The sequence below is a fragment of the Solea senegalensis genome, linkage group LG10, assembly GCF_019176455.1.
Source record: "Solea senegalensis isolate Sse05_10M linkage group LG10, IFAPA_SoseM_1, whole genome shotgun sequence".
NCBI classification, from domain to species: Eukaryota; Metazoa; Chordata; class Actinopteri; order Pleuronectiformes; family Soleidae; genus Solea; species Solea senegalensis.
In genome coordinates this window covers 17,959,597-17,984,808 of record NC_058030.1, presented here as the reverse complement: position 1 = coordinate 17,984,808, position 25,212 = coordinate 17,959,597, and the positions used below count along the sequence as shown (strand labels likewise).

General features: G+C 42.2%; 1 protein-coding gene across 1 annotated transcript in view; it reads left to right on the top strand.

Moving 5' to 3' along the window:
* Positions 1–23,947, top strand: part of ldlrad3 (low density lipoprotein receptor class A domain containing 3) — a 73,939-nt gene extending 49,992 nt beyond the window's left edge. The window contains exons 5-6 of the mRNA XM_044037047.1: positions 21,252–21,654; positions 22,845–23,947. Of these exons, the coding sequence (XP_043892982.1) occupies positions 21,252–21,654; positions 22,845–23,049 (608 nt within the window). The 3' untranslated portion in view covers positions 23,050–23,947. The remainder of the gene's footprint in view (positions 1–21,251; positions 21,655–22,844) is intronic.
* The last annotated feature ends 1,265 nt before the right edge of the window (positions 23,948–25,212 follow it).

Below are 25,212 nucleotides of genomic sequence, written 5' to 3'. Positions count from 1 at the left end.
CACTGAACAACAACAGAATAGAGACCAAATAAGTACGAGGTGTCCGCGGGGTCTTAAGAAGTATTAAAAGTCTTAATCGCGTTCCTACGGAATCTCACGGAATAAACTCCATGTCGTGTCATGGGGAAAATGTAAGTTTGCAGACTCCTGGCTGGAGATCCCTGAATGGTTTACTGTGCTGAGCTATAGGTGATTTCCTCATAGATTACGTCTAACAGCCATGGATGTTAAGACCCACTGGCTGTATTCCTGAGGGATGGCTCGTGAGTGATGTTTCCTAGTTAGAGCCTAGTTTCTCAAAGCAAATTCTACCAGTTCTGTCAGTCTACTGGGAAACATTTAAGCCTTGTACGCGAGTACAGAAACATCTACAGAACTTCACGCTGCAGTTCTCTATAACCTATTTCTTTTTCATCCCATATATATCCCATTTATCCAAGAATGTATTAAACCATGGCACCAAAATATGTCATTTATGTAATCCTCCTCTCAGACACTGTAAATGTGCTCCTTTAAATCTTATTTGTGGTTCAAAGTGAAATAATTTCCTATTGTATGGAGACAAATAATGATTTTTAGTTTGAGCCTTTCCTGCTTTGTGTGTGTGTGTGTGTGTGTGTGTAATTACATCAAGCTGTGCATCATCACAGAACCTACAAGAGCTCGGCTGCACAATATCGCTCTTTTCCGCGGTATCATAATACTCCCCGAGGCTACAGATGATGCATGGGCGGAAGTTGCATTATTAATTAGACGGGCACCAAGTTAACTCAGGCTGCACTGTGTGCCGCAGCTTCATGTGTGGTCGGCCTCGTCTGTGGTCGGGTGGGTGAGAGATCCTGTTTCTTTGTTGCAGGATTTTTGTGCACACATGTCTGAGCCTCGCGCTGACGGATAGGATCATCAATTAATGCACATATTTTGAAAAGCTGTAATTATAAGGGACAGGCAAAAAAGGTGTTTGCGAGACCGCGTGAATTGATGGGGATAAATTATATGGATAATGATGCCACTCTGTACGTTAATGCGCAGCCATTACTGTGGATGTCTAACTCATTACAATAAAACTCCTGCTTTGAATAAGACGTGAAAAAGAAAAAGGGAAACGGTGGGTACAGCCTGAAAATAAAGACACCAGAGAGAGAGAGAGCAAAACAAATATTCATAAAGTGTTTAGTGATCAAACGCTAGAAAGAAGTTCGTCAATAAAGATTGACAAATAACTCAAGGCAAGTGGGTGAATGAGGGGACGGAGTGGAAAAACAGATATTGAACAAGTATGCTGTGTAGCAGCAAGGTTAGAAGAGGAAATCAATCAATTTCTCCCACTTTCCCTTCGAGGCCGTTTGCTTAAATTCAATGTTCTGTACAATATTCAATACAGCGATCAAGTGTCCCATGGAGGCCAAACGATTAGATTCAATTTATTATCATTATAATTTTCAGATTTATAAGCTTGGTATTTTAGTAAATGGCTTCAGCAGTGACGGAATTCAAAAATCCAGTCAAAATCCATAATTAGTACGAGCACCATACTAATCGCAGCGTGTTATCGTCAGTGGTTTTTTTCCTGCCTCGAGACATTTTGTGTTTTTTTCTGATTTATTTCAGAGTTTGATCCTCAGAATTCATTTTTGTTGTTGCTGTTGTTTTTAATCAGAAGTGGATCTTAATTTAGAAATGGCTGGAGAGCTGTATAATGCATGCATAATTGATTTTTGGAAACATTGATCCTAACTGGCTGTGTTGTTACATTTGTAGCGTTTCCCTTCAGCGACGGGACTGTTGTTCTATTTTCTTCTGGATAATGAAGCCGTGGTTTTACTTTAAGTGGCCAAGAGGAGTGATGCCAATGCGTGTTCACAAGACATCTGCACCAGCCATCAGATATTGCTGTATAGAGTCTTTTTGGACTTCAAGAGCAAGCCAGTCGCGGCGCTTCACTTGATGTGCAATCCACAGGGTGTATAAAAAGACGAGAGAAAGATTGAGATGCGGTAATAGCTAGCGTGGATGCAAAGGACTACACAGAGATGGTGACATACTTATCATACCTTCTGGTGCGGCAAACTAAGATTCCTGCTGGGATTTTGATCAATTCGCTTTTCATTTCTCTCCGCGCTGCTTCTGAATGTGGGTTCAGCTCACAGCACCGCAGGACCAGTATTTTTTTTTTCACAGATCGGCTCCAAACCTGGCTTCCCCCTACGAGAAAGGTCATGACTTTGTTCAGACACATTTATCTCAGGAACTGCTCCAACAAACCAGCCTTATCTGTGACCTCCACACACTCGTATGCCTTTAGGCGCGGATCCCCCGATCTCTCCTTGCTTCTTCAAGCCTAGCTGTCACACGTAGAGTCAATGTGTACCAGCAGCATGACTGACCATCATGCTCTGCTTCTTATCACTGACACAGAGCCCCATTGATTCTGCACGAGCTGGATACAAGAGATATGAGCGCAAGCCATGGACCTTCACCAGTGGGCTGTGTTGTTCTGTTGTTTGACTGATAAAAAGACACTGAGGCTCCTTATGCCTCCACCAGCCTGGCCAGTCCTATTGTTGAAGGAGAGGGGCTTCGATGGCAAAACGGGCATGAGGGGTTTTCACTCTGCTTCTTAACCTGGAGATGAAAAAGTTTGATGTGCAGCAACGGGTCTTTGGTGTGTGGATGTTGCACAGTGTGTGTGTGCGTTTCATGGATGATGCCAAAATGATATTCAGGTTCTTTTGGGCCAATACTGGTCACTGAACCGGATGTTGCAAACAGATCTGATACGATTCAAAACCCCTAAATATCACATAAATGCACCACTAAGCAAGCACATGCCGTTAAGACAGACGTGCTCCAGCAACATCACGTGAACAAATTGTAAGTTAGGAATGCACACGTTTGCCGGGCTGCATTGATCCCGTTACCTGTAAGTTATGTTGATTCAGATAAAGATAATAAAGATGTATATAAAGATTTATATCTCATTGGTACAAAAAAGAGGCATTGAACCATCCCTTGTGTGTATTTTTGCTGGTTTTTTTATTTTAGCTGAGAATTATCATAGCATGGCTTGTCAGAATGAAGTGGAACTGTGGCGTGGGTGTGTGGGAACTGCTGGACTGAACTCTCTGTACCTTTAACAGATAGAAGCCTTGAGCAGCCTGTCTTACCTCCCCTTTGCAGTCAATGACATATCCCAGCCCCAGTGCATACTAATGGATGCAGACAGTAAGTGTGCATACAGTTCACATGGATTCATTAACCAGTGTACTGCATGAATGTATTCCTCGTGTCCAACTTGTATCGTGGGTGAAAATCTTCAAAAAAAAATCAATAAATCATGATTTGTTTAGGCAGTTTTGAAAATATTTTACTACCCAACAATGGTGATATTTCTCTGGCAGCATATTACTGTTATTAGATTGGATACGTTTCATGTTTGGTGTTATAACGTGAAAATGCGATGCGTTTTGCGACTTGGACAGCTGAAGATAACTGATTAATAAAAATAAGTCATTACAGAATTTGATTGGGTTGAGACATGGTGAGATTCTACTGTTACTGAGCACGGTGGATGAAATTGTGATTGTTGTGACCCCAGCCATTGTCGTGACTTTGTTTTATACGCGACGCGCACAAACTAGTGACTTAGTAAAGCAGTTGTTTTCAGTGTAACTGAATCATTAGAATCAGTTCATTAAAAAGATTTGTTCACAGAATCGTTCAGTACTTCCTGCATGACCGGAGCACAGTCACTGAACTTTCAGCAGTCCTGTTGCTAAATGCACGAGACTCCTCTGTTAAATAGTGAGATTTTAGACATTTCCGTGCTAAATGTTGGAGATTAACGCACATTTTCAGGATTTTTAAGTCTTTTTAACTGATCTACATTTTGGCATTGTTTCGTTTTGATTGTTGTCTTCGATGTCTTGCTCATGCCTCTTCCTGTCATGGCACTCTGACCAATCAGTGGCCGGCCGGCAGTCTCACGTATGTCATCTCAGCTCGCTTGGAACCTTTTCAGAGCAGGTACTAAAAAAAGTACCAGGTACAAGGTACTACTGCTAATGGAAAAGCTAAATAACCATGCCGAATAGATGGTTGTTTGTCTCCATGTGTCTCTGTGATGGACTGGTGATCTGTCCAGGGTGTGACCCTGCCTTTTACCCTATGGCAGCAGAGACTGGCACCTGCGCCCCCCCGTGACCCCCGTGTGGAGGATGAAGCGGTAGAAGATGGATGGGTGGATTGTAACATGATAGTGATCTTTTTTTTTTAATTTTACCACAGTGGCATTGATGTTCTGTTTTCTGTACTCTGTGCTGTGTATTTCTACCTGCTTGATGAACAGAAACAGTGAACAGTTGTCAATTTACTTAACAGTATGAGCGGTTTTGTTTGTCAGTGTTTTCTGCAGTCCATGCAGTTTTGAAAAGACATTTCAGTTTCATTTGAAGGCTCACATTTGTTCTGTCCTGTTTTCATTTTGGCACTCGCTCAGTGAATAGTGGGCAGTCAAAGCTCAAACTCAAAGTTCTCTCTTCTTGGCCCGATTGTATTTATTTTATTATGAGCAAGTGCAGCTGAATGTAGCAGTTCACTTAAATTCTGTCTTCATGTGACGTACCACTGTCACATTCACTTTAGATAAATGACGTTTGCATTGGTTTTGGAGATATGACTTGAGGGTTTATTGTCAAATTAAGTTTTGTTTTAGAAAGGGAAAAAGACTGACAGTTATCTATATTAAATTATCTATAAATGGAAAATGGCAATAAAGCAGAGTCAAAATACAAAAGGAATCGGCACACAGGTGTTTTGCATAAGGATTGAGCCGCAATTCTTACTTCAGTACTAAACTGTACCAGATTTTGCTGTAATGTATCTGACACATATGTCACTTATGTGGTTCCATATTGTTATTGATTATAGATTAAAAACTGCACACATAAATGCATCCCATGTAGGTAAGGTCTCTGAGAACCAAATCAATGATGTTTAATTGGAAGCTCACTTGCTGAAAACACAATTTCCTGTATGTATGCCTTGAGGGTTGGTGTTGACCCTGAGACTCCTGCAGCACTTACAGTTCAATTCAACTTTATTTATCCCAAAGGCTATTTGTCTTTGGAACAAGAGACAAAGGACAAAAAAGGCCAAAAACTGGATCCAGACGTCCTCTGACAAACATCAACAAAAACACAACACAATAAAAGATCTGTTTAGTAGCAGTGAGTAAAAGAATAATAATCGCTGGAATGATTTAAATATTCAATTTCAACATTTGTCATCTGTGTTTCATCTCATAACACTCGTTTGTTTGTGAAGGGAACATGAAGTGCTCTTTTTCAACCTGGAGACGACCTGAGTTGCAGTCACACTCATTTCCTCTGAACACCAAACAAGTAATTGGATGTAAACACCCGGTTAAAATGATTAAACCATTGCTTGCAATTCTCTGTACAAAACTAAAAACAAATTGTTTTTTTGTTTTGTTTTTTTCTCCACACAAATAGATTAGAGAAAGACTGCGTCTTTGTGTGTCATCATTTTTCAGCGCTGATACAATAAGCTGCAGCACAGCAGCCATTTAACTTGCTTTAATCTCCTCCTGTAGCCCTGACAGCAACCAGTGCACTTTGTGACAAATGCAGCTGCTGGAACTCTGAGTGGCAGCTTGAGAATGACTGATGGCTTAACTGTAACTTGCGTGATCAATAAACCTGACATCTACACTGGAATTACACACACACCTTAAAACAAGCATGCGCCAGTTTGATTGCCAGCTCCCGTCAGAGAGTTGGATAAGTGCTTGCAGTTTAACTCACAGTTCTGTGTTGTGACAGTAGTGACAGCTGTACAGCAGAATGTGAGAGGAGCATTTCGGTGCAATTTCTTGGCTCTTCTTCTTCTCTTCTTAACACTTTTTGCTACTTAGCATTTTTGGTAACAGTTAATTTTTTTTTTGATTTATTTACCTGTCCACACAAGAGTTTTTCTTGTTTCAGCAATGCGATGACATTGGGGATTTACAGTTTTCCCCAGTTGTTCCCACATTATCAACTCAAAGGATTTCACTAATCCACAAATAATACACACAGCTAAATAGTATATGCTTAAAGGTAGGGTTGGAGATCCTGGAAAAATAGTTGGAGCAGTGCTTTCATCAGACGCTTCACCTCCAGAGCACGGGGCAATGGCAGTTTGACTGATGCGTCACGATCCAATTAATTAATTTGGACCGATCATTATGATTGGATGTTGTTTTTACAAGCCTGTCTGCTCCACAGCTGATTGAATTTTTTTTATTTCTGTGAAAATTCATTAATTAATTGGTTACATTTGGGGTGTGAAGAGGATTTCAAGCAATACAGTAAAAAAAAAAAAAGTGCCTTAATAAGTGAAGAAGTGTAGAATTTTTGTCCCAAAATAGGATTTACAATACTTGTACAGGCAACACAACATTTCCACTATGTAAGTACAATGAGAAACATTGCAGAGTTAATGAGCTCATGGATGCAAAAATGTGCCAAAAGAAACATTAAGTAGGAGCCACTTGAGGTCCCCTTTTATTCTTTGACATATGGCTGAAGTGTGCTTCTAATTAGGTTTTGCACTGGTGCAACATTGACTGAGACTAATTGGTAATCAGAGTGTTCGAGTGAAGGTCGGTGTATCAGAGGTGAACAGAGTGAGCTCAGTGAGGCGTTTTGTGCCCAGAGATTTTGCAGATTCAGAATGATATATGAATCAGACCAAAGGAATTATGCTTACAATTTAGCATTTTTGGAGGCATGCTGTTGAAATATGAGCTTCACGTTTTCTGAACTTTGTGCATAGATTCAACTAAATATTACATCTCCGTAGGCTTCTTCCATCTTCCCTCTAGATTCAATTAGTAATGGAAAAAGAGTCAAACAAGGAACTTTACAGCTTTTAATCGTGGCTATTAAAGATGCTCTAGATCAGGGGTGTCAAACGTACGGCCAGCGGGCCAGAACCGGCCCACAAGATGAATTTGTGTAAACAAATGTTACTGTATACAGCGCTGTGTATGTGTATGTGTGTGAAGAGAGAGAAGTGTCAGTATGAAGTGAGGTAAATATGTGTTGTGTTCCAAGTCTGTTGAGAGAAATAAACTCTTCCAGATCACCTGAGCGTGACTGTCTGCACGTTCATCCCTGTCATCATCTGTAGAAGTAAAGGTGTTAACCTGCAGCAGCCACAGCTCCAGCTTTGGAGGCCAAATCCCCCCTGTGCCTCCCTGACCACGGTCCAGAAGCAGAGCAGGAAAGTTAACACTGTATTGAAGATAATCAGCTACAATTATGTAGTTATACATACAGTCATTCCTAATTTGTCCCCTGGGGGGGCATTTTATTAGTTTCCACTTCAGTCTCAGGAATACTACATTCTAATCATATGTGAAGTACTAGAATTTTTTTGACTAAATGTTTTGTACCTTTGTAGAGCCACTTTGATGTGTAAGTTGTAATGTAATAAGTGTACATGGTAAATTTAAGCAACATTTTCAGTTTTTACGTAATGTTTACAACAATTACTCGCACTTCCGCACACAATATGAGCAAGAGGCTGACAGAGAATATATAAGAATTTTGACCCTGATGGGATTTGAGCATGCAACCTTCTGATCTGGAGTCAGACACTCTACCGTTGCACCACAGAGTCTGTTATACACATTCAGGCCGACAGAGGCTTGTTGCGTGGATGGGGGTGAAGTCTGCCATCTCTGATTGCCTTGTTATGCTATTACTTTACTCGCCCGGCCCACTTGAGACCAGAGTGCTCTGTATGTGACACTCCTGCTCTGGATGTAAGGGACGAGAGACAAAAGGGGCAAATCCGTCTTTACAGAGTTAATACGGGTACTTCTGGATGTCGTCCAGCACTAGAATACTTTCAGTACATTTTTCCACTAAAGCCTCATCTATGATTATGGTTAATGTTGGAATACATTGTCTCCATCATTAATGTTAAAGATCTGTTCATGGTTCATGCACACAGGAAGAATTATTCTGTCAATTTCTGGCAATATACCCACCTAAATGTTACACACTGGATCTTTAAAATAAAGTTAAATCAGCGTGCATCAACCGAGGCTCATTAAAGAGCAGTAGCAAGAATCTAACTAAAAGAAGCCGAAGTTGTTTTAAGACTGCATATTTCAGGAAATGCTGGACTGTGTGCTCCATCAGGAGGTAATCACTTCCAACATTCTGTGCTACCCCTGCCAGACTTTTTAGTAATTGGGCTTGTGTGCTGTATCTGAAATAGTCTCCAAAAAGCTATGTGACAGCAGCTTTTGCTGCTCAACTTATCATCCTCGGCATCAAACAATCTCTGTCATCATATTTTTTGGCCAGGGTGCGTCTGGCACCATTAACATGATAAATCCAAAGGTAATGGACAGAAAATCTGCTTTAGTTATAACTCTCGATGTTAAAGATGAAATACACTCATCCACTGTCTCTCCCAAAATATTTGTGTAGCTCGCGTCTGTCCTCCAGGACAAATGGGGCAGATAAGTGTAAAAGTAAGCCATTTAAATTCAACACTGTGCTCGCATAACTCTGCCCTCGCAGACTTCTAACAGATTATTGCAAACTCGTGACAGAACTATATTTCAACACGGAAGAAAACAAGTCATTCTTCTATTATTATTTTATTTTTTTAAATATATTCACTTAGTTTCCCCACATTTAATGAACCTCCTGATTCGCTCTGAACATCAGCCAACACCCTTCTCAACACTGACAGATGAGTCAACGTCTCCTCCATGACTCCTGCATGTCATCCTGCCTGCTGTCTATCCACAGGCTACAGTTTATTATAATCTCCTGTCCCTCACGGGAGGCTGCTTCTTCCTGCACAGACACTCACTGTCCTGTATGAGACTCTTAATCACCACAGTGTTATCTGTCATCTCCATCACATCCAGACGTTGGGTACTAAGTGTGTGTGTGTGTGTGTGTGTGTGTAGCACGCACATGTGAGTATTGTTTGTGTCCACTCTCTGGTTTCCCAACTCACCTTTCTGCCCCTAAGGATAGTTGCCATGGTGACTGCGCCCGTCAGCTTCGGTGGGACGGGCTTGGCAAGTGAAAGCCTCTCAGTGATCCTGAGCCACCTCTCACCCTCCCATTCCTCCTCATCCTGCAGGCAGGAAGAACAAAAAACGCCTAGCCTTCAGAGCCGCGCTACTGAAGGGCTTTCCAAAAGAGAAGGAGCAGAAACTCCCACTTGTGTGCCTCGGTTGAAGTATGCAACATGTAGTGAATAGTGCAACGAGTGTGTACTGCAGTAATATTCATAGTCCATCAATTCACCAGAAGTCTACTTCCTTTGTGCTACGGCGGCGACAAACCCTGCCCGACTTCCCTCCCAATGGCCAGTGAGTGTATATTCATACAGATACATGTACATAAACCAATACAAGTCCAGTTTAACACCTCATTTTAACCAAGTGCAGCTCCATGTATAATGAATGAGAGTCACGTGGAGAAAAGATGAATAAATATTAGACATTAACTATACATAGCCTACTTATGTCGGTCCTGCCCTTTCTTCTTTCACAATCATACACATTTTGTGGAGGCATTAGCAGGAATTTGCATGGTTATTGGTTATTAAAGCAGTCTCACGTCGCTGTTATTAGAGATGCTTGTTGCGGTGGTGCTTACCTCATTTATCAGCTGTGCCGTTTCCCTAACCCCAACCTTGCTCTCTATTATTTTACAGTCAGTATTTAACCTTGCTCATTTGAAATAGTTGCTCCATCAATTTATCGCTCGCGTTTTATTCCAACTGCCCCGCAACCTTGCGTGTCCTATCTTCCCCATCTGTCCCCCGTCTCTGCTCTGTGTGGATGTTCTCCAGCCACTGAAGACATCCATTAGCTCTAACCCACCTCCATTCCACTCGCCCACACTAAGCTCTGACTGAGTGTTATGGGGGGTCTGACAGTGGCAAGCAATGGAGCGAGCAAGTTATTACAGGACAGGCAAATAGAGGCTCGATGAAGCATGAAAACCTTCCTTCCCCTGGAGCGGCACTTACACACACACACAGACACACATACACACACACACACAGACACACACACACACACATACACACACACACACACACACACACACACACACACACACACACACACACACACACACACACACAAACGGAACACATGCAAACACTTCTTGCACAAATATGCGAGCTCTCTTTCAAGTGAGACATGCACAAGTTCATACTGAGGGAAAGGGAAAGGTGGGTTTATGCAATATTGCATACATATTTTTGCCTTCCTCTGACATATAGTTCATGACAAAATACAGCAGTAGGATGAGGGAGACGGCATGGGCCATGAATAATAACACTGAGGTGCTGAAGGGATCTGGAACAGTCCTGTCACAGAGCGGCTAACATGCTCTGCTTCCCAGCCTCGCTTGGAAGAGCAGCTTTCACTCAAGCAGTCCTTTGTGTCCCAGCAGGGAAAACTTTGCCAACACAACCAGGGTGATCACATTGTGAAGTAAAGGGTGTAAACTCCCACTATCTCCAGAGTGAGAGAAGAGAGAGCGAGTAGAGGTTCACATTTTTGGATGGATTTGCTAAATAAGTCATCAAACCATCCAGTTCAATTTTGAAAGCAGCCATTTTGATTCTGAAATCCACACGTTAAGTGCATGTGTTGATTAAGTGAGGCTCTTTTGATGCAGCCTGAAATGGTTGCTTGAAGCTCAAAGGGCCTCGGCAGTGGGCGCAGGTCAGAGCGATAAAGTATTTAAAGACACCATGTGAGGCAAGAGCAGCCTGATAATGAAAACTGCACAGACTAAGCCTAAACATGCAGTGAACACCAGGTTTCTGGGAGATAAAATGTCTCAATGCTTCACAGATGGTTTTCAGCAGGGACACCTGCATCAAAAGCTGTTTATCAGGAGTGCGTGTGTCTCATCTGTAAGACGCAGTACAACAACATGGTATCATGGTACAATGGTCAAAGCGTGCGATGGAGGTGACGGGAGACGTTCATGCACGGGAGAACATGTTTGATCTGTATCTGGGCGTCTGAACTAGAGTAGAGTAATGGAAGGTCATCATGTGACTGAATCAGACAGAACACCTCAGGAGTTGTTCAGGTTGGCCGAGTGATTGGATTACATTAGACGGTGTCTACTCATGAATTAAAAATAAAAGGCTCTGCTCTTCTACAAGCCAAGAGGAAGTTCTCATCTTCAAAGTCAGTATGAAAGATGAAAATTGCTGTAACGATCAACCACTTTTTACAGAAGACCTGCAAAAAATCGATAATTTAATTAATAAATCAAAGTGCACGTCGAAATATCGCGTCAGGGTCCTGTAGTATCCCACTCCAGCACCGGGAGGCGGTGCAAGTCTGGATGCAGGGAATAGGACACATTCCTACCAAAGAAGAAGAGAACGACACTACAGCTCCCTCGGAGTCAGCTGGTTCGAGGGTCGTCGACTGCTATATGATTGTCTTGCAATTTATTGATTATCACTGAATCGTTGTATCGTGATATTATCGGTGTTGTACCGTGCATGATGTAACTTATTTATGAAAGCTTGCACATTTTTGTTCTCAGAAACTTGATGAATGTTCTTTAGTGCACTAAGTCGTTTTTATTTCATTCATTTTGTACCGCTATTTCCTCCACATGAGCGTCACAAGGAGCTGTAGCCAATCCCAGGTGACATAGGGCGAAAGGCAGGGTTCACCCTGGACAGGTCACCAGTCCATCGCAGGGACATTCACTCTCACATTCACACCTATGGTTAATTTAGAGTGTTCACTTAACCTGCATGATTTTGGATTGTGGGAGGAAAACCACACACACACACACACACACACAGGAGAAGAAACAAACTCCACACAGAAAGGCCAGAACCGGGATGTGAACCGGCAATCATCCTGTGACTCTGTTATTATTCAACAATATTTAGTTTCTTTGCATGACCTGTTCATTGTTTTTCTTATACAATATCTGAATGAACTGCAGTGCGGGCACAAATTGCAAATTGGAGAGACAAAGTGCTGTTAAATAAATGTTTAATTTGAACAATTTTGTCTTCAAATAAGCTGCTATATTTAAAAATATGAAACCAGTTGAACATATTGGCCGAAAAGAAAATTCGGCATCATATATCAGCCATGGGCTGCCCTGATTTTTAGAGATATTGGTCGACCTCTAAAATACGTCCTGCTCACGTCACCTCAGTGATTTTACAGACAATAAAACTCTAAAAGTACAAGCCGGCAAAATGCAGAGCAGAGGAAAGAAAAGTGAAGGAGTAAATGCAGAGTTATATTATATTAACATTGTGTTTGTGCTTTAAGTTTAATAGATGGGGGAAAATTGAGTCAGTGTGAGACAGTAAAAGTAATATGGTCCCAGGCTTATAATCCTTGTTAGTGATGTATTGTGACCACAGTTTCCCTCAGTTTGTTTTTTACCATCTTGATTCCACTGTGCTGGCAGTGATGTGTGAAGATAGTAAAGGCACTAAAGTAAAGTTGTCGTGTGTCGTTTTCCCCCAGTTCTTTATTTGTTTTATTTTTTCCAGACCATGAGGCAGGGCTTTAGTGAGCTCGCTCTGTGCCAGGATGAAAGGTTCTGTGTGCTTGTGTTTGTCCTGCTGCTTATATTCATGTGTGTGTGTGTGTTTGAAATGTTACCTTTGAACTTCCTGCAAGCGTTGTTGTTCCTGAATGTGCCTGGCTCCCGCAGAACATTTGGTGACTGTATGTTAATTGCACATGTGTGCATTGCTTTGTGGGTATGTTTGAAGCCAGATGGCACACACACACACACACACACACACATACACGCACACACACGCACTAAACTCACAACTCATGCCCTCCCTCCCCCTGCTCTTGATGCCAGCCCCATACTAACAGATGAAGTGTGTATGTGTTAATAGTACATATGCATGTAACCAAGTAAAGATGTGAGCTGTCTGCCCCCTAGTGGATTCTCTCCTCTCCTCTCCTCTCCTCTCCTCTCCTCTCCTCCCCTCTTCCCCTGAGCAGAGCTACATTCTGTCCAAGTCTGTCACTTTTTGTTACTCTGTCATTGTGGATGTAATTGAAGCAACAGGACTGCCAAAGGATTCGTGAGGCCCGCACCTGTAATTAACGTCAGACTAAGTGACTGCAGTAAGAGAAAGCACTGCTGTGAACAAACTCTGTCGACTGAAGACAGTCATTCTCGATATGCAGCAGCAAACCCTGGAATACTGAAGCCAAGGAATGATTACATTTCCCCCCCTGAAACACTTTGGATTCTTTTCAAAGATGGCACTTTGTGAATGTAAAATGAGTCCTCAGTGCGAAGGGAATATACAGCACATCTGTGCAGCCCAGTATAGTTTCCTTCAGGAAGGAGCCAGAGGAGGGAAATGTCTCCATTCTTTTTTTCTTTTTCTTTTTTGTTTAATGTGGAGTGTTTTATTAGCCCGATTTCTTTACATTTTATTTTGCTCATTCATCCGTCGATAAGCTTATTTCAACTGTGTTTAGTCAGCATATTCGGTGCCAGGTAGCCAATCAGGAATGAAAAAGTGTGCTCCATTTAGAAAAAGTTGTACCTCAGCAACTACGTAAGGTCACTCTTGATCTGCGGCAAGAGTAGAAGAGAAGAAAGAAAACAAATTGCTTCGAAAGTCCACTTTGCATCAGTGGTTGCATTCAGTAGCTTTGTGTGTTTGAGTGAGTGAGTGAACTCCAGCAGTATCAGTATCATAGTAAAAAAAAAAAAATCAATAATTGATTCATACAAATAAGATTTGGACTGAAATAAGTGGACATGATGTTCTATTCATTTGATGATAGGTGTGTACACCTTAACCTATAATATGAAAGTATTAAATACATGACATGACAGTGAATATTCTGTTTAACATGGAGACGTGCGCATGTGGTCAAAGTACAATCTAACATTTTTAAAATTACCATAGGCATACAGGAACGTATATAATGATATATAAAATAGGCCAATAGTAGCCGCCGTCTAAATAAATTATGGATATATATATAAATTAACATGTTAGAAATATAGAATAGAATAGGATGCCCTTTATTGTCATTATACAGTGTACAACGAGATATGGAGAGCTTCTCCTTTTCAGTGCAGAAATTTCAAAACAGTTGAGAAAGTGCAAATATACTCCATATAACACAGGATAATATTTAAATATAAACATAGAAAAAACAACAACAATTCACATCCATCAAATTGCATGTTTAAATTGGCATAGAACACAGAACAATCCTAAATAAAATGACAACGTTGAAAGACAACTCACTCCACCACTGAGATACTGTCGCTCCAAATTGTGTTTCAATCTGAAAGTCAATCAATTGTGCATCTGAAGTCAAAATAAGAATAATTATTAGAATAAGGTTTGTTTTTTTACTTTTTAAAGTTCAGAATAAAAAAGTGCTTCACATTCACAAGGTCCGACGATTCTTTTTCTCTTCTGGAGTGGCCTCAAGAGTGTGAATGCTCATCTGTGTCATGTCTGAATTCGGACAAACCACAGCTCTTTGTTTGGTGGATTTTAGTTCACACACAAAAACGAAAAAGAGGGTCAGGGATCCAGGCTAAAAGAACTCATTCCTGGTACTGAGACGTACAACTGTCTGACTCATCCTCTTGTAACTGATTGGTGTGAAGTTGGCTTTTATTGCACTGCGATCAGGGAGAACCCTGGAAATTCACGACAAAAGATTCTCGCTGCTCTCTTTAGACATACGCTCACCTGTTTCTAACTCTCTCAGCTCCCATTGTTCACGGCGTTGCGGCGTCTATGACCTCTCTGGGTCATTGTTCCCTCCTCTCCTGCTCAGGGAATACGATTAATGCAAGGAGGACCTAATGAAAAAAGATTATTGGCGAGAGCAAGGCAGTGAACGAGGGAACAAGGAACGTAAGAAAAGGTGAAGAAAGTTTGAATAGAGAAATCCAAAAGTTTTTTTTGTTCTCACTGATGATGAGTGCAGATGTATATTATGAAGACAAAGGAACAAGTCATCCCTGTGACAGTAAATTACCAGGAAGAGGAGAGAAGACTGGCACAGGGGGTGGACAGGAGAGAGGGAAGAGCTCTGGAAAGCACAATGCTGAAGATGGGAGGGAAACAAAAGGCAGCAGAAGTGGTGGAGCCGAGGCGAGAGGGGAGAAAAGGGATGGGTGGGGGGAGGGGGGGGAGATGGAGTGATGTGGGGAGAAGCCACTCTCATGTAATTAAAGTGGCCTAGTTGAAAGGCTGCACCTTGCCCCCACTCCCCTCCTGCACTACCCCTCCCATTCACTCCAAGCCTCCACATACACTGTACAGTGGCAGGTTTATGAGTTTATGAAGACAGCGTAAAAGCACCGCGAGACGCCGACACCATTGTAGAGTTAGGTTATTAATGCGCAACACAAGTGCGTCTATGTGCTAGAGATGGGTATTTCAAGCAAAAGTGCATTTTGACAGTCACTGGGGATTATACCATGAATATTCGTATTGCCCGTCAAAAGCGTCAGTGCTCCAGCCAAACCTACACGACAGACTTTAAATTGCTCTTGTACATCAGGCATCATTTCTTTTAGAGGGCATTGCTTCACTCTAAGTAAACAAACAAGCCCAGTGCATGAGAGCTAGTCAGAGTAATGCTGGGTCCATGTAATGTTGGCAGCGCAGACTCCATCTGCCACAGTCACTGAACTAAAACAGAGCTGAGCGTGTTGTGATTGGCTCACAATCAGCAGTGCTGTCGCTAAATACACCAGGCTCCTCTGTCAAATATCGAGACTTTAGAAATGTCTTTGCTAAATGTTGGCGATTAACGCATGTTTTCAGGATTTTTAAGTCTTTTTACCTGATCTGCTGTTCGGCGTTGTTCGATTTGATTCTTGTGTCGGACGTCATGCTCATTTCTCGTGCTAGCAGGTACCAAAGAAAAGCACCGGGTACTATCGCTAATGGAAAAGCAAACCTAGAACTGTATTTGTGGGGCAGATTTTCAGTGACCCTGGTCATTTTCTTCACTTCAGTTTACAGGAAGAGGTTCAAGATGCATTCAGGAAACCTTGTAAATGTCATCACTTCTGCAAAAGCATATGTAATGCACTAATCAAATGCCTGCCTGCACCACAAACTTTCCATTATAATCATGAATAATCATATTAGTATCATAAAAACCCATTTTCATGCTCAGCACTACTATGCGCAGACCTTTTATTCACACTCATGTGTCAGAGGACTTGATGACGAGCCCTGCAGCAGGTCTTAAGACCTAAAGTTTTTGTATGAAATCAAACGAGCAAGAAGAGGGAAGTAACACTGCTAATTATTCTGTCAAGTCTTGACAACACAGGAGCATTGATGATTATCTTTGATCATGACAGTTCAATCGACCCAGGCGTGATGGAGTTCATGTAGTGTAACAGATTCTTATGAAAGCCATGACATAAATCTCACTGTGTGGAATTTATTTCATTTACCTTCATGTACAGTATACTGTACTTTACTGTGTGTAGCAGTAGATTTCTGTCCTATATTTTAAAGTGCACAAAAATGTTATATATACAATTTAAAATAGAAAGACCTTATTGTTTTTCCTTCTTCTTTTCATATTCCATAATAACAACATCTGGCTCTGGCTCACACAGATGAAATTTGCTGTTGTGCTGATGTGCACATAGGAAATACAACTCTGTGAGAGACTCTTTTCATTTTTCTTTTCTTTTTGAATCAAAATCATTGTTATAGTGTGACCTCCCTTACCCTGTTGTTGCATGTGATGGACACATTTTCTCTTTGTACCATATTCATGGACAACAAACTACACGTAATTAGCCAGAACAAAACAATGCTGAACTTAATCACACACACCAAGGGTTAGGGGGTTCACACACACACACACACACACACACACACACACAGAGAGAATCCCTCTCCTCTGACAGAAACTGCTTCAGTTTCTTTTTTTTCCCTGTTTTTTTTCTGCTGTCTTTTCATCTCTTGTGCAATTTTGAGCAGGCTTTCAGGCCTCTCTTGCTAATATAGGCTCCCATTGTTAGTGTTACAGCATTATGAGTTTCTTTTGTGTGTGCAACTCTGCCCCCAGAAGCCCACACTGAAACATGATAGGCAGCATGGGGTGGCAGTGGTGAGATCTCTTTATTGGTGCTTTTCTTTTACTGGGTAATTATGGAAATAATTCTTCTTTGTCCGGGCCTTTCTCTGCTGACGGTCCAGTTCTTAATTAATTGGCAGCGTGAAGGACCGGCCAATTTTAAATCACATGGGAGGAGTCGAGGGGAGCTTGTTTTATTGGCTGATGCCAGGTCGGGGCAGCGGGCGGGTGGAGCATCTGATTAGATTAGATTTAATTAAGGCATGGGGCCCCTGGATACACGTTGGTACATAAATGGGCTGTATGCCAGGCTGGTCGTTGTTGGGAGTTGAATAATATGTGCTCACACATGTCGCTGAGTACGCCATGAGGCCTTGAAGGTCAGGTACATGGGGGAAAACACGAGGCGTGGCTTCAGGAGGAAACAGAGGAGGGGCTGGAAAACACTCCTCCCTCTGATGAGAGCCTGCTGGCATGTCCACATAAATGGTTTGACATATACTTTTATAGTACGTCTAACTCCCAGCAGCTGGTTAGAGTAGCTTAGCCAATGAGCACAGGTCTGACACTATGTTCAGTCAGATTTTCAGGCAGACTGTCAGCACGGTTTGATCTGACAAGCGATCAAATCGAGTGTGTGTGTGTGTGTGTGTGTGTGTTGACACAAGCAACCTGTTTGCATGGGTTGCTTTGGTATCAATGTGATGGAACACCTCTATGAGATTTCCTTTTGTCCCATAAAACCAGTGTGACTAGGAGCTTCATTAGGGAGAGAGTGCCCTGGAGTATTCTTTAATCCGTTATTTGAAAGGTTCAGTTCGTTTGACTAAAGTGTGAAACAAACTCGGACCGGCTGAACGTTGCAACCCCCAATTGTCCCCAATCGTACGGAGTCAAGCCGACTGTTAGGTGTGAAAACGACCTATGTCTACTCTGCACCCAGGAAGCACTCTCACACAAAGAGTAGAGTAGGTGGCAAGGCTTTCAACCATAGATGCAGGGAAAATGTCCCCACTTACAAAAAACAATCTGCAATCTAAACAAGGCCTTAGGCTGAATAATCACCTTACTTGATTCTATTTACATCTGAGAGAGAGATAGACTTTCCTCTAATAGGCATTTGGACGCAGTAACTTTCTTCAACACAGAGACTATTCACGCTTTTGTCTGCCGTGTTGTGCAACTTCAGCTTCATTCTCTCTGGCTTGCACAGGTGGAGGGAATCTCTTGCCTGCGCTAAACACAGTATATCCCCAGGAGCTTGTCAGTCTATAAGCCTGGAATACATTAAAAAAGCACCGAAAGGGCTTCATGTGGGAGATGGAATCCTTACGGATACACAGAAGCATTTTCAGACTATTGATTCAACCTCAGGCTACATCACCATGTAATGGTCATTTTCTGGCGAGCGTGTCCTCAGCTGTCACGCCTGCATGATTGCTAGTGAAATTCACAAAGATGTGAATTCTGTTGGGTATTAGGCTTTAATACACACAGTCCATTCATCTTCAATACAAAAAAAAAACCTCAAACAAAGAACATTGAAAGTGTTCCAGTGAGTGTTTTGAACCTTTTTAGGAGGAACACGGAGGTTTAATGTTTAGTCCAGCCCCCCAGCCCCCAGCCCCCAGAGGCATTAGCGTAATTTGAACTGAAACAGGCACTGTAAAAGACTTTTATGTAACCCATTCCTCATTAGCACAGTCTCGCTGCACATCCATAATAAATAGGTCCCCTTCCATCCTCCCTCCCTCTTCAGTACAACAGCACTGTCTGCTGTAAGCAGCTGAAATGCCATTTACACGACTCTCACTCCAAGTGCCTGATTGAAACTCTCACTTTGCGTGAATGGTGAAGTGATATTCCCTCATCCCATCTCAAATAATAAGCCGCAGTGCTTTGTTGTCAGTACAGTAGACCCTTTACTTATCACAAGCCAGCGAGTTGGCTGCTGCGTGTTTCCTACTGCTGGCCCCAGCTCTCATTGCGAACATTGCCCAGACTACTAAGTAGTTTATAGACTCTCCTTTTTCCCCCTGCAACAAACCTGGTAATCTGTGACAGTCCCCGGTGTCCTCTCTGTCTCCTCATATCTTCAACACTGAGCAAAAAAGGGTTCCTTTTTTTGAATCTAAAACTGCTGGTAACTGTTGTGCCCTCACAAAGCCTTGTTCAGCCTCTGTATTTGCTCTGCCTTTATAACAAAGAGTACGGTCTCTAATTTAAACTGAGTCCTCACTTTTCAGAAGTACCCTCCACGCTGAGTACGATGCTGCATTTGTTCGCCTTGTCTCTGGGAGCTCTGGTGGAGATTCTGACTGCTGTCATGCTTATTATTTTGCACTCTCATCTCCGAGAGAGGCCGCCTCCATTGAATCATGTAGAGACTCCTTTTCAAAATGAAACCAGAAAACAATTTGCTGCTTGATATTCACAGCCATTCACTTCACCCCTCCTCTTTATTCCCCTGGCTCTGCAACTCCAGTAGACATCGTACCATTTACTCAACCTTCTATTCCCCTAAATTGTTTACCTCTTAACCATCCTTCCTTCCTTCCTTCCTTCCTTCCTTCATTCATTCCCCTCAGCGTCTCCCACACCACCATTTACTCTCTCATTTCCCCAACCTCGTCAATGTTCTCTTCATCTCTTCTGGGGATGGCTCAGTATTACTTTTTTTATGTCACATACTGGTCCAGATAGATACTGATATCAGTCCAATACGTTCTCAAAATGACACTCGTCCGCCTTTTTGTTCCTGATATCTTTTATCATAAAGTTCTAACTAAACTAAACTTCTTAACCCCCACACCTCAGGTGAACTTTCTAAAAGCATGACTTTGGGTCCATATTTCAACATTCATTTCTGTATCTTTACTATCTTACTGCCTCTTACTGTTGTTAAGGCATACTGGTATATTCCGCAGTAGCACGTAGCATCTCGCGGACCCTGGTATACTCTATAGTATCTCGCTTGGGCGGTACATGTCTGGACGCGGGGAAGTGGACACATTCCTGCCAAAGAAGAAGAGAGCGATGCTACAGCTACGGCTTAATACTCCACCTACCGGTGGGGCGGAGCTTCAGTTCGCACATGCGCTGTCCAGACACACCCCATCTTTGTGTGTGGTTCCAAAATCTGGGCGACACGCGCTGCTCTGCTCGTTGTGTGTTGATGACGCAGTTAGCATTGGGTCCGCGTGTGCTGTGCACAGAAGTATACCAGGGCCGTCAATTCTCTAACCTAAAGTTACCTAAAGTTACCCTAAAGCAGTGGTTCTCTATTATTTTCTGTCATGTCACCCCCCCCCCCAGAGGCCACTCCCTGAATTGAAATACTATTGAGAACCTGATCATTTTTATTTATTTATCCGTATAAACCACTGTATGAGTTGTCCTGCCCCGCCTCTCATGCCTCCCCAGGGGGGCCCGCCCCACTATTTGAGAAGTACTGCCCTAAAGTAACCTAATGTTGCGGTCTCTCTTCACTTTAGCTGTTATTCTTCACCACAAACATGGCAACAAAACACTGCTGATCCTCAGAAACACAGAGAGCGTCATGTGTGGAGCTTGATCGGCTTAATCAGTGTTACACACTAGAGCTTTAATATGTCCTCATACACGATCCCTGCAGGACGGCGGACATGTGCGTTCCTAGCTCACACTCTGAGTTAAGCGATGCCTTGTGTCTCATGACGTTGGTGGAGCACAGCTGTCTCTCTCTCTCTCTCTCTCTTTGTCTCTCTTTACTGCCTGTGCTTAGTGAAGCATTTATGGGATGTTTTTGTGAACAAAACAACTCTTTATGTGCTCATGCTGACACACAAATACATTCTAAAGCAAGTAGTACGCCACTAATACATCACGTACCAAAAATATGCATCAGCGTGACACTAAGAGCCGCAGCGGCACATCCTCACATAAAACAAAGGGAACAGGATGGTTCTGACGCACAAAATGACAGCTGTGATCTATTCATTTTTGGACTTTATTGGATTTTCTTTTTTTCTCTTTCCGATATTGGACTCGCACAATAATAAATAACGTAGTGGCTCATCCCTCACCTTGTCCCTCTCTACCACAGAAGCCCCTGGCCAGGACTTTGTGACACTTGACTACCGCCTGCGCTACTATCCCAGCATTACCTACGCGGTCATCGGCAGTGCTGTCATCTTCGTCCTGGTGGTGGCGCTGTTGGCCTTGGTGGTCCACCACCAGAGGAAGCGAAGCGTCCTGTTGCCCAGGGGAGTCAGAGGGGGCTCACACCACCACCACCACCACCAGCCCCTGCTGCTGTCCCGCCTGGTCATCTTGGACCGAGGCCACGGCCATCCCGGTGGTCCTGGTCTCTCACCCAGCTCCTCCCTCACAACAGGCCAGTACAGCTCAACAACTCAGGCGCTGCAGCTGCTGTCTGGGACCCTGTATCCCTCTGGACTCTCCGTGGACTCCCCCCCGTCATACTCACAAGCTGTTCTGGATGTCAGGTAAAAATGAAGCCAACAGTTGTTTGGGAATGTGTCATAAAAGTAAAACCATAAAAAGATGCTTTTGATAGTTTCAAATCCCTGATTTAGTGTTAATGCCACTTAATCTAAGTGTCTTTTCATTTACGTGTCCGCTAATATACTTTTCACACATATACGATATTTTGAATGATTCACTTTACTCCCACAAACATTTAAGCCTCGTATCCAACAAGTGGTCCAGTTCAGTTCATTACAGTACGGTATTATATAAGGAAGTACCAAAATACAGTTTTTGTCATCCCTGTGTTGTGGCACCAAGCACAGTGGTCACAGGGTGGAGCAGGACAGAGACTCATCACTCGGCCTGCAGCCTTTTCTCAAATAAAGCTCGTCTTCCTCGGGTGATAAAATGAGAAGAAAGAACATGGAATGCTTGATGTCCTCCATTGTTGCTCTCTGTTTACTGTGTCGCCTTCTTCTTTGTGGAATTAATTGGCGAGCCGCACTGTGCTACACGCTCTGGTATGACGATGCGCTTTTCATGTCGCTATGTTATCTACGTATCCGGCCCACTCACCCCGTGTCAGATCCAAACTGCGCCGTGCCGAACTAAACTCCACTGCTTTGAAAAAGCTCATTGTCAAGTCTAGCAATGTGTTAGTGAAGGATCTCAGTCATCCAGGTCACGGTACCCACCTCAAGAAACGGTGAAGTACAAAGAATAAGCTCAGGTGAGAGGTTAAAAAAATGTCCTCCAAGTAAACTCAAGCGGGTCCTAACTTTACACTCCTGAGGAGACTAAACTGTCGCAGGACAAATGAAAGCATTTGCTTCAATAATATTCACATTTAAAACGGAACTCATTTGCAAAGTCATTCATACTATGGCCTTAAAGGTCACGTTTATACAGTGAATAATGAGCATGAAATACTTATGGGTTACAGGTTTCCTTAATCAGGACAAGCTCTTTCATAATTGCCTTAGGGGAGTGGGAGGTTGGCGGTTCAAACCCCGGCCTGCATGTTACTTAAGACATGAAAACGTGTACCTACAGCCTCTGTGTTCACCACTCAGTGTAAATGGAGATGAAGGGAAGGTAAACTGTGAGGGTCTATTTGTTTAATCCTATGGAAATCCAATTACCACTTACATTATCACATTGTGACATCACATTCTTTCTCTATCACCCCCACCCCGCTTGTCCCTAGTCGGCCTCCCTGGTTCGATCTCCCTCCTCCTCCATACCTCCCCGATAGAGACCTTCCATCGGCAGACGAGCTGCCTGAGTACGAGGCCACACAAGACCCTTTGAACCACCATCCAGCCTGTCCCACTGCGCCTTCCACACAGCGAACTGTGGCCTCGGGCTCACAGCTGAGCTCCGGCACCAGAGAGGAGTCGGAGCAGCATTAGCCCCTTTATTCTACTTAAACTGACAATTGGTGGAACTTAGAGACTAAAGGACCAGGCTGCTGGGTTACTTGAGGCGAGCACAGTCCACTACAAGGACCTGCTGAGGATATTCATCCAGGACTGAGAGACTAAACAGCAAAGACCCGCTTCCTGAGCCACACTGCTCCTGTATGCTGGCTCACCCTGCTGGAGTCATGGCTGCACTACACCTTCATGTTCAGTGATTTGGCCTTTATTCATTGTGCTCCCGTGTGAGTACTGTAAGTATTTTGTTTGATCAGATAACAGTGGCTGCAGTCTGTGAGTAAACTGTCTTTCATTAACATAACAAGGGAAGCACCTTAAAAGGTCACTTTGTTATTCATTTCAGAGGTTACGTGTCATGCGCACAAGACCTTACATTTCACATCTGCAGTGTTTTTTTCTGGTTAAGATGCCATTTTGGTTAAACTCTTTGGTTTACAGTATATGTTTTTATCATTCCTCTGAAAAAAAAAAGAATCAATTGTGCCGGCAAAGAAATGTTGTTAAATTTCCATCATTTCAACATTTCTCGGTCTTATTCTTCCATTTGTGCCTTTATATATGAAATGTTTTCATATCTAGTTTTAAGCCTCAAAGTACAACAACCCCTTATGTGCGATTTAACAGCGAGTTCCCACAATAGCAAACATTTAAGATTCTTAAAATTGTGTATTGTTCAAATTCCGCCTGACGACAGTAAATGTATAGACTCGAGAGAATCGCGCTGAGAAGTATTAACGAGTGACACCTGAAGGATCTGTGTTCAACACGTTTGTGTTCATTTCAAAACGCTCTGTATGACACTGTACATATAAGATGGCAGAAAATATATATATTTAGAAGTAGAAAAATACTTTAAAGCTTAAAGGTACAGTGTGTAAAATGTATATAAAAGACATTTTCTGGGTAATGGTCATACAATCAGGTGAAGTATAATTATTTTATCTTCAATTTCTGCCAAAAAGAAAAAAACAAAATTGTACACACTGGACCTTTAAAGTGAGAGACGAATGTGTAGTAAAATGTACATAGTGTATGTTGTTGAATCTTGTTTTTTCAGCGGTTAAAATACAGACACAAGCCGAACAATCAAACCAAAGATAATCATGATTGATCCTCTTTTTTTTTTTTTTTTTTAGGGTATTATTATCCATCCAAAGGAATGATTGTGTCACAAATGTTTGTATCCTTATTCTATTAAAACATCCATTCTGTCCAATTGTGCATTTTTGAGTCAAACTGAAGTACTACTCAGGAGAAACAAAATCATTCCATCGTATTAAGTTTGATATGGACAGATTTGTAATGTTGTAGTCTTTATATTTAAAAGTTATTTACAAGTCTGACTCAACGTTCATGTGCATGGGTCTTAATAGACGTGACGTATCATCAAAATGTGTTCATTGGAAATGTAGCTGCATGAAATGGATCACCCAGGTAGAGAAAGCACAGAACCTCACAGAGAGCAAATGACTTTCCCACAGTGTCAACGATCACACAAGGTTAATAAGTGTTTTAATTTAAAAAAGAAAAGCTGAATCTGGATCCACATCACCATCCTTGGGTCATTAACTATATTGTTTCCAGACCATTTCATCACATTTTGTCCTTGTACTTTTTGAGTTCGGCATAAACAGACAAAACAAACATAAGAATTGTTTTTGCTGTTTTGTAAAAAGCACATTAAATTATCTCTTTATGCACAGTGTCAGCTGAGCAGAGCCCTGCAGTTCTACTTTTTCACCAATAGATGGCCCCGTGGCTCCATCAGAGCAGCCTCACACACAGTGTAGAAAACTACAGCTCCTCATTTCTGTCCTGCCTCAGTGGCATAAACCTCCAATTGTGGTTTGGCCATGTAGCCACACATCGGATTCTATACCTATTGTATGATCATCTCATTTAAATTATCACATATATATGTGTATATATATATACACACATATATATATATATATATATATGTATATATATATATATATATATATATATATATATACATATATATATATATATATACATATTTATTATTTTTACTTTCAGCTTTACTCTCGCCTTGCAGCGAGAAGACCCGGGTTCGAGCCCCGGTTGGAACAAGGGCCTTTCTGCATGGAGTTTGCATGTTCTCCCCGTGTGTGT